The 14,106-nt window shown below is 38.7% G+C and overlaps 1 protein-coding gene across 1 annotated transcript in view; it reads right to left on the bottom strand.

The window, feature by feature from the left end:
- Positions 1-14,106, bottom strand: part of REEP3 (receptor accessory protein 3) — a 43,333-nt gene that overhangs the window by 8,935 nt on the left and 20,292 nt on the right. The window contains exons 2-5 of the mRNA XM_005153667.4: positions 12,585-12,657; positions 8,074-8,150; positions 7,439-7,559; positions 5,864-5,977 (exon numbers count right to left, since the gene is read on the bottom strand). Coding sequence (XP_005153724.2) covers positions 5,864-5,977; positions 7,439-7,559; positions 8,074-8,150; positions 12,585-12,657 — 385 coding nt within the window. The remainder of the gene's footprint in view (positions 1-5,863; positions 5,978-7,438; positions 7,560-8,073; positions 8,151-12,584; positions 12,658-14,106) is intronic.

The raw sequence follows: 14,106 nt of genomic DNA, 5'->3' as shown, positions 1-14,106 counted from the left end.
TGCAAAACCATTCATACATTGCCACTAAGCAATAACAAAAGAAGGTTTTTGTATGAGAGAAGTGGAAGCCTTTCCTTTTCTAGTTCTTTCTGCATACATGTAGGATGACTGATGGATCTCAAGAACATAACTACAGCTCACCTTTGAGTTAAAATGAAGTACAGACAGCATACAGTTTGTGTCTAAGCTATTGTAGAAATTCTTAAGGTAAATTTATTCCCTAAAAGGGCTTATTTAGGGCAGGTCTGCCCTGCCTTAAACCAGGAATCCTGCCCTTCCACTAATCCACCTCTTGCATTGAAAAGCATTTGCACAGTACACCAAATCAGGAACTAGCTATGCCTGAGAACTTACAGTCATCTGCTAGCATACTATAGCAGAGAACTGGAGAGACAGGACTGCTTCTTTTGACAAGTAACAGCTTACAGTATCTGCTACAACACATAAGACAGTTGATCAGTCTATAGCCACTGTGTGAAGATGAACAACTGGATTCAGCTTTCCATCACTGAACACTTAGGAAAGTATAAGATGGATTCAGTTGGTTCTCAGCAGAATCCATAGAAATAATTAGGCACAACCCCACTCACTACGTGTGGACATAATCCTGGATTCTTCCAGAAGCAGAAATATAAAAAGACACTTGCCTAAAAGTTGCACAGTGAGTTCATTCATCATGTTATACACTACAAAAAGACATGTGGAAATTGTACCAGATAATGTAATAAAAATTATAATAACTAACATGCTAAGAAGTCACATTACAAGCCTGTATTTCCTATTCCATTATAAGTATAGTGGCTAGATCCAAGCTAGAAACATCCAGTCTTATTTTTCAGTGCAGCTTTTGGATACAGGATTTTGTTCTTTGAAGAGGGGAAAAAAAGTCAACTATGTGCCATAAAATAACATTGTTTCCTTAACACACTGCACTCTTGCTGAGGCTAGAGCTCCTGTGGTGCACTGCCTCATTCAGGGAGGACAAATGGATTCATACAATGGGCCCTTCGTTCTAAAACTACTTACCAGGATGGAAGGTTTTACTCAAGTTACACACAGCAAATGTTAATAAGTTTGAAAGGATACATATACAAATAAGAGATGCAGCGCACACACACACACACACACACCAAGAGTCAGTAGGAATGGGGACTGTATAACCACACTGCTGTACTGCACAGTCATGGTCACATGTTATGCTAATCCTATGCAAGTACTCCCCACAGTCTCCCTCAGTCTCCTGCCTGAATGCAGTCTCCATCCCAACCCTACAAAGATCCAGTCTAGCCAAATCAAGATTGATTTTTACTTCACACCACTCCAGATCAGCTGGAGGCCCCATTTTAAGGTGTTTCTGTGTGTTTCAATCATGGATTAAAAAAAGCTGCAACAAAACCCAACACATCACTGTGCTCATACAGCACTTATGATTTACAAAGATTCTTTGCTGTTCCATGCCCAGAAGCAGCAGATAATTGCTTTCTGCTGAAACAAAGCATTCCAGATCTGGATTACCACCAGATCAGAATGAATGGCTGAAAAATATTTAATACCCTCTACTGCAGGAAATGTGAAAGTAACATTCACGTTTAGAATATAAATGCATTAAAAAAATTGGTATCTTGTTTCAAAGCTGAGAGAGTTACTAGTCAGAACTTGGAAGGAAGATGTTTGCCTACAGAACAGAAAGTAGAGCAATCCAGCTGTAGATCGACCTGAAAGGGGATCTCCCACAACCACACTCATGCCATGAGCATGACAGCAGCAGTCATCTCTCCCCTGCTGTACACACAGCCCCAGTATGCTGCTCACAAGAAGATGACAGAGCAGTTGCCACACCTGCACTGGTGTCCCATTATTTCAACAGTTCCTACCAGTAAGGAAGAAACACAGCAGGCTGCATCCAGCCCAGAGGCTGCCAACTAAATTACACTACAAAAGATTGAGACACACACACAACTGCAATGCAGGCAAAAAAAGCACAGAATAATTTCAGTGCTCAAGTATCTATGTAAGTGAATGCTCAAGAGATGAACCACAAAATTTGTGTCATCTTAACCAAAAAGCAGGTCTTAAAGAATGAGTTTATTTATTCAACAGTATTTCCTAAAACATACAACACTTTTGAGAGACCACATTCATTAGAAGTGACCAACCTGAAACACTAATTAAAGTTGTAAGAGGTTTCTAAATCCAGTTTTTTATAAATGTAGCCTACTTAAGAGACTCCTTTTGAGACTACTCAGACTCTAGTAAGCTATTAGTATGCAGTCTCATCAGCTGACTCTCATATATGAAATGCCATTCTCTATTTCATTACTGAGCATGTATTTTTATAGTCTACATGCTTAACCCAGGGAAGTTGCTCTAACCAGACACCACAGAGCCTCTGCTGCAGGGACTCCTGTCATTGCTTAAATTGGACTTGCACCCCCTCAGTGGTCAGGATCACTGAATAAAGCTGCTTGCCTTCATTGGACAAGTTCTCAATGGACTCTGCATCCACAGAAATGCTTGGAGCTTTGTGGCTACAGAGCTGCAGTGTGTAGTACCCACATTCCCAGCTGTTCTCTCCCTGATCCAATCAGAGTTGACAGGGGATGACTTCTGTTCCCTCTCAACCTGCAGAGGGACTGCTGTCCCCTGAATGACCTCTGCAGCATGCCAGGCAGTCCCAGAAGGGAGAAGGGATGAAGGCAGTATTGCTAATAAACTGAGCTGTTCATACTGATACTGGCTGTATGCCACAGCTGGCTGCAAGATACCTCCTTCCTCTGCCATGCCCTGAGTGGGAAGAAGAGAGGAAGTCTGTACAAGGCCTTTAGACTAATATTCAACCAGCAAAGAGGCAGCAGATCCAGGATGACTCAAAGACATGCAGAAACACAGCCTTCAAAATGTATTATCATCACCATCACCAAATACTGCTTTACAAATGAACAATAATTGTGTGGCCTCATTAAGAAGGACAGTGCATGTCACAGCTTAATCAGCAGCTGTCCCACATGTGGTGATACAGAAACCAATTTTCGCTAGTAACCCAAAAAGTCAGAATTTATGTGTTGGCAAAAATTGGAATGTACAGGTAACTAGGACCTCAGAAGTTCTGGAAAGCATATGCATCAAAATACAAGATATATCAGTGGAAGTTAGTGTTGTAGATACAATTGCCACATATCCATATACTATTGAGCTGAAAGAGCTCCAACAACTTTCCTGTCATTAAAGGTATCTTGTTGATTATTTTCTATCACAAAGAAAATTTTTATTAATAAACAGGAAAAGTCAGTCCAGACCATACTTCATCTCAAACTTCTGAAAGTGGGATTCTACAAAGGTTTGTTTTCTGTCACAACAGATTAAGTAACACAACTTATTTTGTTCCTGCTATTTAGCAGGTTTTGAAACTCTACATTTTACATGAACAGTGGCTAACTAGTGCCAGCTAAAAATATCAGTATAGGAATGTAAGTTATAAGCCATGACTCCTGCCAATTACATTTCAACTTAACTACAGTGGACCAGGTTTAAACCTATGTCAAATTTCAGTAGACTGACCTGTCTATCTGCTCCAGCCTCCCCTACTGAGCCAGCTAGCCATTTAATTCCTTTGACAGCTCCTGGAGTAAACCACTCTTTCCCACACTTGATCTTGAAAATATTCCAGAGAATTTCAAGCAATTTTATCACCCTCCAAGTTAGCATAAGCAGACATTGTAGCGTCTTTTGCTTGGACACCTTCGTGAACAGAAGCTTTCTTTGGAGCTCTTGTGTTTAGCCTCCCACATTCTCTACTCCTAATTTAAGATCTGTCAGAATAAGCATGCCTGCTCCTGAAAAGTGATGAAAGTGTGTCTCCTTCCCATCAAAACTGATCCCATTAGTAGGATTCCATTCCTGCAATCCTATAGCATGCTCCACCAGCTCATGCTAAAGGAATAATCTTTTCACCTGCTGGAGGCAGCAGTCAACTCTTGAAAAACAGGGAACAAAATCAGGAACACATGCACTGTCTCCATTTGCTTGCATGGAGCAGTCACGCTCAGATTTTTGGAATGACAACTAAAGAGAAGTTTAACATGCCAAAATACAGATTTTGAGAGAGTCTCCTCTTTCATACTGTTTAAATACCACGTCTATTTTAGGTCTTCAGTATTGTGGTGGTCGTTTTACCCAAACATCTCATTGGCACTGAACTAATTCTGTACAAATATTCATGAGCATGTTTAACAAGTTTTAACAAATAGAGCAGGCACCTTGCCAGTCACAGCTGAATGGCAATGAAATCTAAACACACATTTAGGAAAAAGTTACTCATTATTTCAGTAGAAAGTGGGAGGAGATATTTATGTTATTTATTTAACAATATTTCTGTAACACCATAAGGATTAACAAGATATAGAAAAAATCTTAGCCAGACAGCCAGACGCAAGGAAAACGTAAGTATAATTACAGGTGCACACTGTAATAAATCATAATTTGCTGTTTGGCAAAGAATTTGCATTTTAGCATTTAGCCTAGTTCTTAAACATTTCCCCCAGTAGAGTACTTTAAGATTTTGTTTGTTAGGTTTGCTTGGGCTGGGGGAAAGGGGTGTCCTTTTTTTTTAATAGCCTTTTTTCACTGTTAATACTTTCATTCCTTTAGAGGTGTACTCCATTTCATTCTAAATTATTTCATGCCTTGAGGCAATACTGGGAGCTCAAATAACAAAAAAGAACCAGTGATCAAACTGAATTGTATTCTTAGTATTTTAGGCTTATTATGTCCATGTTTTTAAACTGCCAGAAAGTGGCATTTTATGTTGCCACCCACATATATCTTTAAAAAGAGACAGAATGGACAAACAAGAAAGGCATGACTTTTTCCAAACATTTCTGAGACAGCATTTGAAAATGTAGGCTTTTAGGGATGTCTTCGATTCATAAAGTAAGAAGTTCACATACAATCACAGAAATACAAGTTAAATGCTAGCTCTACCTACTTTGACATTCAGGGACCTCTACACAGACCAGCTTTCTGTCATCTACTAACAGTGTTCAAGTTTCCAGCCCTGTTACTACGAACATAGAAGTTTCATTGATCCCCACGAAGAAATTTATCCTGATCACTTTAAGACTATCATTTAACTAATTATACTAATCTTTCTTTCCATACTTATTTTTCATGTTTTGGTTTAAATGAATATTAGGTAGGATACACATTGACTGAAATTATACCCCTTTTGTAGGCCACAGGGTGCTGACAATGTTACTTGCAAGCTTGTATTTTGTTTTTCTCTGAGATTCAACTGAAGGCCATGAGTTTTGTGGGAACAGCAACACGTTACTTCACGATTTCATGGAAACTGGACAAAGCAAGAGTATCCTAAAGAGTAATATGCAAGCTTATGCTTAGTGTATTAATTTAATAATTCAGCCATGAGTTGCAAACAAGTTAATTGTGTCAAGATAACTTTTATCTGTGCTAGCAATCTTTCACGCCTTACTTCGTATCTGGAGTTACCTCAAGTTGATTGGAGAAAAACAGCAGAAAAGCCAGAAATCCTTTAAACAGTTTTTTTACAAACAAGAAAGCATAACAGAGACAGAAAAGAAACAAGTCATCTTTACAAAAAGACTGCATAGAAATCTCCATGGTATCTTTTGAATTACAGTAAACTGATCCCCATTACTGAAGAACAAACTACAACCCATCTTAAAAAACAAATGTAGAATGAGGAATAGAGGACTGCAACCCTTAAGTTGTGCTCCAGGTTTTCGATACATTTGCAGAATAGTTTTGTTAAGGAATGGCAAATCCTCAGTATAATTACACTGGTTTAGATCAAGGAGCAAAGCAATTAATGCAAGCAGAAAGTTACCTTTACAGCTGCTGTCACTGCAGCACTTGCTGCCAAATTCAACCCTTGCCTTCCAAAATTCACCATGGTCTCATACCCTCTTTCTTTGGCCTGTACGATGTACTCATCAATCTCCTAAAAGCAAAACATACTTAAAATTTAGAGGTCTATGCATAAGAGAGTCACATTACCCCACAGTATTATTTTTCCATCAACAAAGAACAGAAGGTACCTTGAAGAAAATATTTAATAGGACAATTACTCTTGCTTTTGTATACTGATGTTTCAGAACTTCTTTACTTGTAAGAGTGACAGAGCACTGGAACAGGTTGCCCAGGGGGGTTGTGGAGTCTCCTATGTTGGAGATATTCAAGGCCTGCCTGGACAAGTTCCTGTGTGATGTACTCTAGGTTACCCTGCTCTTACAGGGGGGTTGGACTAGATGATCTTTCGAGGTCCCTTCCAACCCTTGGGATTCTGTGATTCTGTGATTCACTTATACTCTCTCATTTAAAAGAGGATGTGTGGTCAGAGAAGAAGATAAAATGGATCACTTTTGCCCAGGTTACATAGCAACCTCCCTACAGAGAGTAAGCTTAACTTGTAAGGCAAAAGGTCTTCAAGAAATGCTTCAGATGAAATCAGAGAGCTACTTAGAAAGCAGAGTTGGCTCACAGAGAACTTCTGAAGCCAGAGTTCCGACACAGTTAAGTACCAAGTGGTCATGACATTTATCCCCAGCCGTGGTAAATGCCTAGAGCTGGAGATAAAGACTTCCAGGTAGTTCACAACAGTTAAAAGACTACAGAGAAAAATCCCTTTATTTTATGAATTTGCAAATGGTTTACAGTTCAACCTTCAGAAGGTCAAGATGACCTTACTGTTCATATCAGTGGCAATCATGTAACTACCTGTTTTGCCTAATAAAGGCCAAGCCCAGAACTGACATACATGAATGCCATTTTTTTGTCCTGTGAGGTTTTCCAGTGGTAGTCTGACCACCTTTGCTAATCACTATTTCCACACATCCAAACAGGATATGGAAAAAGAGCTAAGCAGATCTGTGGCCCCGTAATACTTTGGCTGAAGCTAAATATCTTTCAGCTATTTTCTATTCCTGAATGGTCTCCCCTTAAACCTCAGTAGAAAGTCTCTCCTCCTATCCTGTCAGTTCACACACCAGAGAAGTCAATGTCATTTGTCCCGAGAAATGTTATTACTAGGTTGTGCTAGGAAAAGTGGTAACATGAACAGTTGTTAAAACTGCATTCATGCTTCTGCACAAAGTCCTGCATGTTATTCCAGCAGAAAGTCAAACTAAATCACTTCCATTCAACTGGGCTTCCCAAGTGTACTAGGTAGACCAGAGAATACAAAGTTATGTCAACAGAAAGTAGTACATTGTCTGCTCATGCAAGTCAAACTGAAACATATATATAGACAGACATATGCAGTTGTCTATGCTAGTCCAAGTTTACGCTGTCTGGCAAACCAGTAACATCCTGATCTGCTTTTATCATGTATCTAGCAACAATTAGGATTTCAGTATATGGTATTTCCATATTAGGCATTAAAATGTGAGAAGTTATTTCTTACCCTTTCTTTAGAAGAAAGAAGTGGGTGGAGAAATTTTCTGTAGATTAAACTTGCTCCTCTAGTATATGGGGAAAGAAGCCAGATAACAAAAGCTATCTTCAGTTCATAGTACAGTGGAAACCTACAGACAAGGTAAAGGTTGCATGAAATCAACAACTGCATTGAGAAAATGAATGGTAATTAATCACCATTAAGAGATTTCTTCAAAAAACACAATTACATATTAGCATATAGGGTTCTTCACATACAAGAAGTTACATTAGACAAAAGTTAAATATGGGTTTAATTGTTTTAATTGACTGCAACATCATTTAATAAATGGGAAGAGTTAATATACTTGCTTCCCATTATACATTCCTGCACAGAGAAATTACAGTCCATCCTTATAAGAGTTTCATTCTGCTATTCAGTTTCTACAGCAAAGGTGGAAGCTTTATAGTCCCTACTTCCAGTGACACTGTATAGCAAGCTTGGAAACAGATGTTACTTTTCACAAACACCAAGATTTTTTCGGGGGAAAGAAAAAAAGGACTACCATCAAGCACAACTTCTTTATAAAAATTAAGTTATTGCAAATTAAAAACACGAGAAACAAGTATGGTTTCACCCAGAGTTCATAAAAAGCAGGCTCTTACCAAGAGACTGTTAGGTCAGTTATTGTTTCAGTAACTGTATAAAGAGCAAACACAATCCAATACATCATCCAGCGGACCTGAAAATAAAAACACCATCTTCAGTAAGAATCCTGATTTCATCTTTATGCAGAATACACTACACACTGTACAGTCAGTTCAGGGCTGTGGGAGCAAGATATTCAACAGTATCTCAGCCTGCATCAACTGGGTTTGAAGTGAAATCTTATGAAGATCCTAAGGGTTTTCTAGTCTTACATAGAACTGGCAGCAACTACAACAAACTAAGTGAAATGGCTAGGTCACAACCTCACCTAGGGTGGCTTCACATATTTTATTCTGTTGTTATAAAGTTTCAGTGATAGGAAAAGAAAAACCACTGCAAAGACCACCATATTATCACAAATATGCAGTGCAATTCCCACTATAGTGCTAAAGGATATTTCACTCTCTTCCACGCTCATCCATGTTCATACTACACACACGCAAGTCAGCATTAGTATGTCAGGTAGCCTTGCTTTCATTTCACAATATAGATTATTCAGCTACACTCTGCAGTTGAGCTCTACATGTGTGCTTAGCATTACGGTATTAGCATGGGGCAAGGCAGGAAAAAGCATTTTCATGGAGATTTAATTCTATGCATATGCCAAGAATCACAAAATTATTGTTAATAGGAGAGCTCACATGTAAGCATCTTAATGCTTCAGGGGGTTACATTTGTATGCTTTTTGGTTTTAAGATTTACTCTATACATCATTGTTCTGAGATCAGACAACACCAGTAAAACACAGGTTCTAGTTTTGTTTTCTAGCAGTTAACTATATCATTCATTTTCCTTGAACATTTGTTTAAATCTGATTGTCTAAACTGATTACATCTTCCAGAATAAATATTACAGTAGTAGTTCCATGCATTTGTCTTCTGTACAACAACAGTGGCCAAGCGCAATGTATTTCCAAAACAGGTCGGTGCAAACCACCACTAGTTATTCACACTAACTGAACGCCCACATGTTCTTTAAATTCCAACACTACCTCTGCTAGAATAAAACAAAAACAGATAAAACAAACTAAAAAAAAAACCAAACAAACAAAACAAAAAAACCCCACCACCATCCAAAAAACATCATTTCAGTTGAAATATACAGACTACTAACTCTTTGGTATACCCACAAAGCACTAAACTCCGTATTTGTTGAATTCATGGTACCCTCTTTTAAAAGAGGGAACATACCTACTTTCCTATAGAGGACGTTGTTTAGACAGCCTTCACTTTTGAAGCAATCCTTCTTAGAAATGGACTTGAGCACTCAAAAACTAATGCTACACTGCTGCCTGTTTCATAGTCATACATTATGCTTTAAAAATCACTTCCTTTGTCACAACTTGAGACCCATTTATCTTAAATGCTTTTCTGCATTTCAATTTGAAAAGAAGCTCAGTCATGTGATGACATTCTTCACTTCAATCTCTCAAAGGATTTAGATATTTCAGGCTTGAATAAACTAAGACAAGCATACACAACAGCTGAAGTCATCTCTGAGAGGACATGTGACATTTAGACTGGTGACCTTTCCATGAACCAGAGTCAACACCTGAACAAAGATAAAATTAACATCCACCCTTGCTCCATCAACCTAAGCATGATACAATGCAATTTTTAGGACACCATGCAAGACTGATTTCTTCCCCTCCCCCAATATATTTTATCCAGGTTATTAATTCTTGAATCAACATCTATTTATCCAATTTGGAACACTCAAAGTTAAGTTCCTCTTGGGCTGCCAGGAACAGTAAGAAATGCTTTGCAGAGGGGCACATGAGATCATGAGTCCTGCTGAGGTCTGGGCAAAGATTCTCAAAAACACAAGCCAGATCATATTCTAGAACAACTAATGCATTAGGTACCAAAGTATCCTTGACAACAATCCGAGTGACTTACAGGATTTTCATACAAAGAGGTGAAAACAAGAAGAAAACCAGAAGGTCCTATTTGACACTGCCCAGACTATCATCTACTTAACTCTTAAACATGAAGTTACAGAAGCTTTGAAGGAGTTCTGCTTTTTATGCCAGAAGAGAGCTTATAATTTGTTTTGTCGAGCTTTTTTTTCTACCATCCAACTGTTAAATTCATCTTTGGTGGCTTTGGCTGAAGCACATCTTTCCAAGTCAGGATTCTGAAGCCAGGTTTTGAGAAGGCTGGTGGTTGAGACTTGAAAACTACATTTCAGAGGCTTATTACAAGCACTTTGGTGTAACACAGTGAAAAAAGTCTTCAAAAGATATTATTCAACACCATTAAACTAGGGCAATTACAAGAACAAATGCATCTTTTAAAACTAAAGTCTGGAATGGGTTGCCCAGGGAGGTAGTGAATGCTCCATCCCTGGCAGTGTTCAAGACCAAGTTGGATGAAGTCTTGGGCGATATGGTTTAGTGTGAGGTGTCCCTGCCCATGGCAGAGGGGTTGGAAGTAGATGATCTTAAGGTCCTTTCGAACCCTAACTATTCTATGATTCTATGAAATATTTTAGATTACCAAAACCAGAAGTAACTCTTCTCACCCCCTGAAATAATCTTTAAACAATCTGCGGCATCATGACCTGCACAGCAAGTGAAGATATCTGCACTGCATGTTTTTTTGCCAGTGGAAGCAGAGAGTTAAGTAAATAATTTCAATGTCACAAAGCTCTTGCAATCCAGCAGACAAAAACAAGTGGCTCCTGAGCCACATACAACCCTGGAAAGGAAGATGTGCTTGGCCCATTACACAGCTGGCAGCAGAGGTATGCCATTTGGAAGGCTGCATTTAAACCTCCCAGAAAGAAAATTGACCCAGCTGGGAAGATTAAAGCCAAGGATTGTCTTCAAGATATATTTGGACATTCAACCCAACCAGCAATAGAGTGGCAATTCACTGATGAATCAGTGCCATTCCCTGCCTGTGGAAAAGTCACTGTGATGGGTGTCATTCATCTCAGCCTGTCATGGGTTCCCATGAACATACTGATGCAACTGAAAGTTCAGGGACTGCTCAAAGACCACATATGTCTGAAAAGCAGTGTTTTACAATATGAAAATACACAGTTGGAAAAATATGTTTCCAGGCCCTACTACAGCTCTTGTGTAAATGACAGGTATAACTAAAAAAGAATGCCCAAGAAAGACAGCTAAGTCATAGCTAACTGGACAAGAGGTAAGAAAAAAATCTAAGCATTCTACAAACATTTTTTTCCCTAGGAAACACATTACAAGAGGTAATGGTAACCTCTTAGAGTGATTTCTTCTCTTAAGAGTTTGAAACTGCTACCCTCTACTCAGCCTGTGGATCCCTTCTGAGTGAGTGGGGAGGAAAAGCAGATTATAAATTCTTTGTATTATGTACCTTCCTGACAGGAAAAGTAAGCATGAGACAAAAATTTGATTTAATATATTTTTTTAATCTCCCAGAAGCTTCCGTCTGGCACACACCAGCTCTATGTGCACAAGCAAGCTCTAATCAGTTTGTATCCAGAAACCAGAAGTATGAATACAATGTACACTTCGGAGCCCTGATGGAGCAATCAGACTACATACAAGGGGAACAACAACAGCTACTGCATTCTACTACTGCAACCACGTACAAAGCAGAGACATCATACATCCAGACAGCAGCATTAGGTCACAGCTACAGCTGCCAAGTTAAAGTGATGGTACTGACTCCATCCTGAGTCAGGCAGCCAAGTTAAGAACAAGGTTCAGGAGAGAATATAGGTTAGTTGCCAAAAGGGCGCCTCTTGAAACAGGGAAGTAACTCAATGACCAAAAGTTCCTTGTGACTGCAACTGGGTAACATTCTTGTGGTAATCATCATTGCTTACACTGAAAAGCAAATAATTTAACAGATTAATTCTAAACTGCAGTAACTACAGTAATTGTGTTTTTCTCCACCTTACTTTTCTGTCTGTTCTTCCTTCCTCCACATCACCTTTACCAAATCTTTTCCTTCTCTGGGTACATTTTTTCCTCCTCTTTAAGGAACAATAGATTAGCCACAGCCACCTTTTTTTATGGTTGATTTGAATCCCCTACTGAGCTCTATAAAAATTACAATTATACTGCTATTATTCTTCAAGTGGTCACTGAGAATCAATTAGCCACTGCTTATTCTCACCAGAGAACCCTTATTCCACCCCCACACAAAAGCGCATTATTTTGGGCATTTCACTGAAATGCAGTCGATGCTTTAAGGATTATGTTTAAAAATCCTCCTAAGAACATTCATATACAGCATAATGTGTTGGACACATTTCAGCAAAGTCTGTGAGAAAAAGTCTGAGAAACCTTAGCTTAAATTTAGCCCTCCAGACAAAATCCCAGGATTAACACTAGGCTCACACAAGTGTTGTATCTAATACTAAATTAGTCAAATAAAGATTTCATGTGATTTATTGCATTGTGTAATGAAAATTTCACAGTTGTATGTCAGCAGAGGCATGTAATTAAGCAATTAAAAGGAGTGTGACTTACATATTCCTTCACATTTTTTGTCTTCACAGCTTTGTATGAGTAATATGCAGGATACAGCATCCCAAACACCAGCCTATTGGAAAATAAAAAGAGCATTCAATCTGTTATACTGTATATAACAGTGACAATACATTACTTGAGTGATGCAGCCAACCTCATAAAAAGGAATCCCATTCTCTAGTTAGAAAAAAAAAACAAAACAAAATAAACCCAAACAAAAAAACCCCATAATGTTACAGGTCACTTGGAGGAAGTTTAGCAATACACAAAATAGAGCAACATGAACAGAAAGAGGCTGTGTGCCCTGAACAACAAATGGTTTCGTAAGACTGCCTGTAGCAGATAATGTAAAACTAGTAGCTCTTCTGGTTCAGCACAGGTAAAACCAGTCCTGCAATCTCCATACCAAAAGACTATTTACACACTAGCAGTGTTCTCAGACTTAAAGAGACTCTAACAACTATAGGTAGGTAACCAGAATAACCTAATTTTATCAGAGGATAAAAAGCAATTTTAAGACAAGACTAATTACATTATTTAACTTCCATTTGCTGGAACTCTGCAGCAAAAACACATGGAAATGGAAGCAGGTAGGAATTAAACCAGTTTTGCTCAGACAAAAAGTTTCTGCTAAAATTCATCAAAAGTAAGGTGCAGAACAGGGTGAGAGGGTGCCAAGCAACCCATACCAAGAGGAGGATCAGAAAAAAGAGATCTGCTCTAACACAACTTTGTTACAACACAGAATTTTCTAGTTAAGAGTTTTGGATATGGACTTGTGGAACAGTTTTTATGAGAAATCGAACAGCAGTAGTTGACGTACCCTTGACAAATGCAGGATCCCCACCTTTTATTTCACCAGGTTGTTATATTTTGTAAAGTCAATTGCCTGCCCTTAGTTCCAGCAAGCAGCAATTCCACAGAAGTCTGTCTGCATCTTTGCAGCATCACTTACAACTTGCTCAGGAAGAAATTGCGTAAATAAGTGGGGGGGGGGGGGGGGGGGGGAAATTATATTTGTAGGGATATCCAGAGATCTACGAAAATTCGTAACTCTCAAGTAATTCAACTTCCCACCGTTCGGCAAATGAAGGTGCATCACATGGGTTTGGGGTTTTGTTTGTTGTTGGTTTTATTTTGATCAGAGTCTACCTGGGAGAGACCTGATGTGAGATTTCAACTCAAATGGCTGAAGTTTACTGAAGTAAATAACTAAATTTTAAGTTTTTCTTGTGTCAGGTAGCTTTAAATGAGTGGTTCTACCTACAGAGCCACTGCAGAAGACTGCGTGACTCTACCAAGCTTTACTTTACTGTTAAATCCAGAAAAGAATTCTAAGAACTCGTAGCCTACTCTAGTGTTTGGTTGTTGTTGGCTTTTTATAAGCAACTACTCAGACTTCATCTTCTACAAGATGTTACTTGCGAAGACTACCACAGAACTTCCCTAGTCTGCAAAACATCAATGTGATCTGAATTTAATAGGTTTGATACATATAATTTTCCAAGCACTACTCTGCTAT

The sequence above is a fragment of the Melopsittacus undulatus genome, chromosome 4 (genome assembly GCF_012275295.1).
Source record: "Melopsittacus undulatus isolate bMelUnd1 chromosome 4, bMelUnd1.mat.Z, whole genome shotgun sequence".
Taxonomy (NCBI): domain Eukaryota; kingdom Metazoa; phylum Chordata; class Aves; order Psittaciformes; family Psittaculidae; genus Melopsittacus; species Melopsittacus undulatus.
The sequence above is the reverse complement of the archived record's forward strand: the minus strand, read 5'-3'. Positions and strand labels throughout refer to the sequence as shown.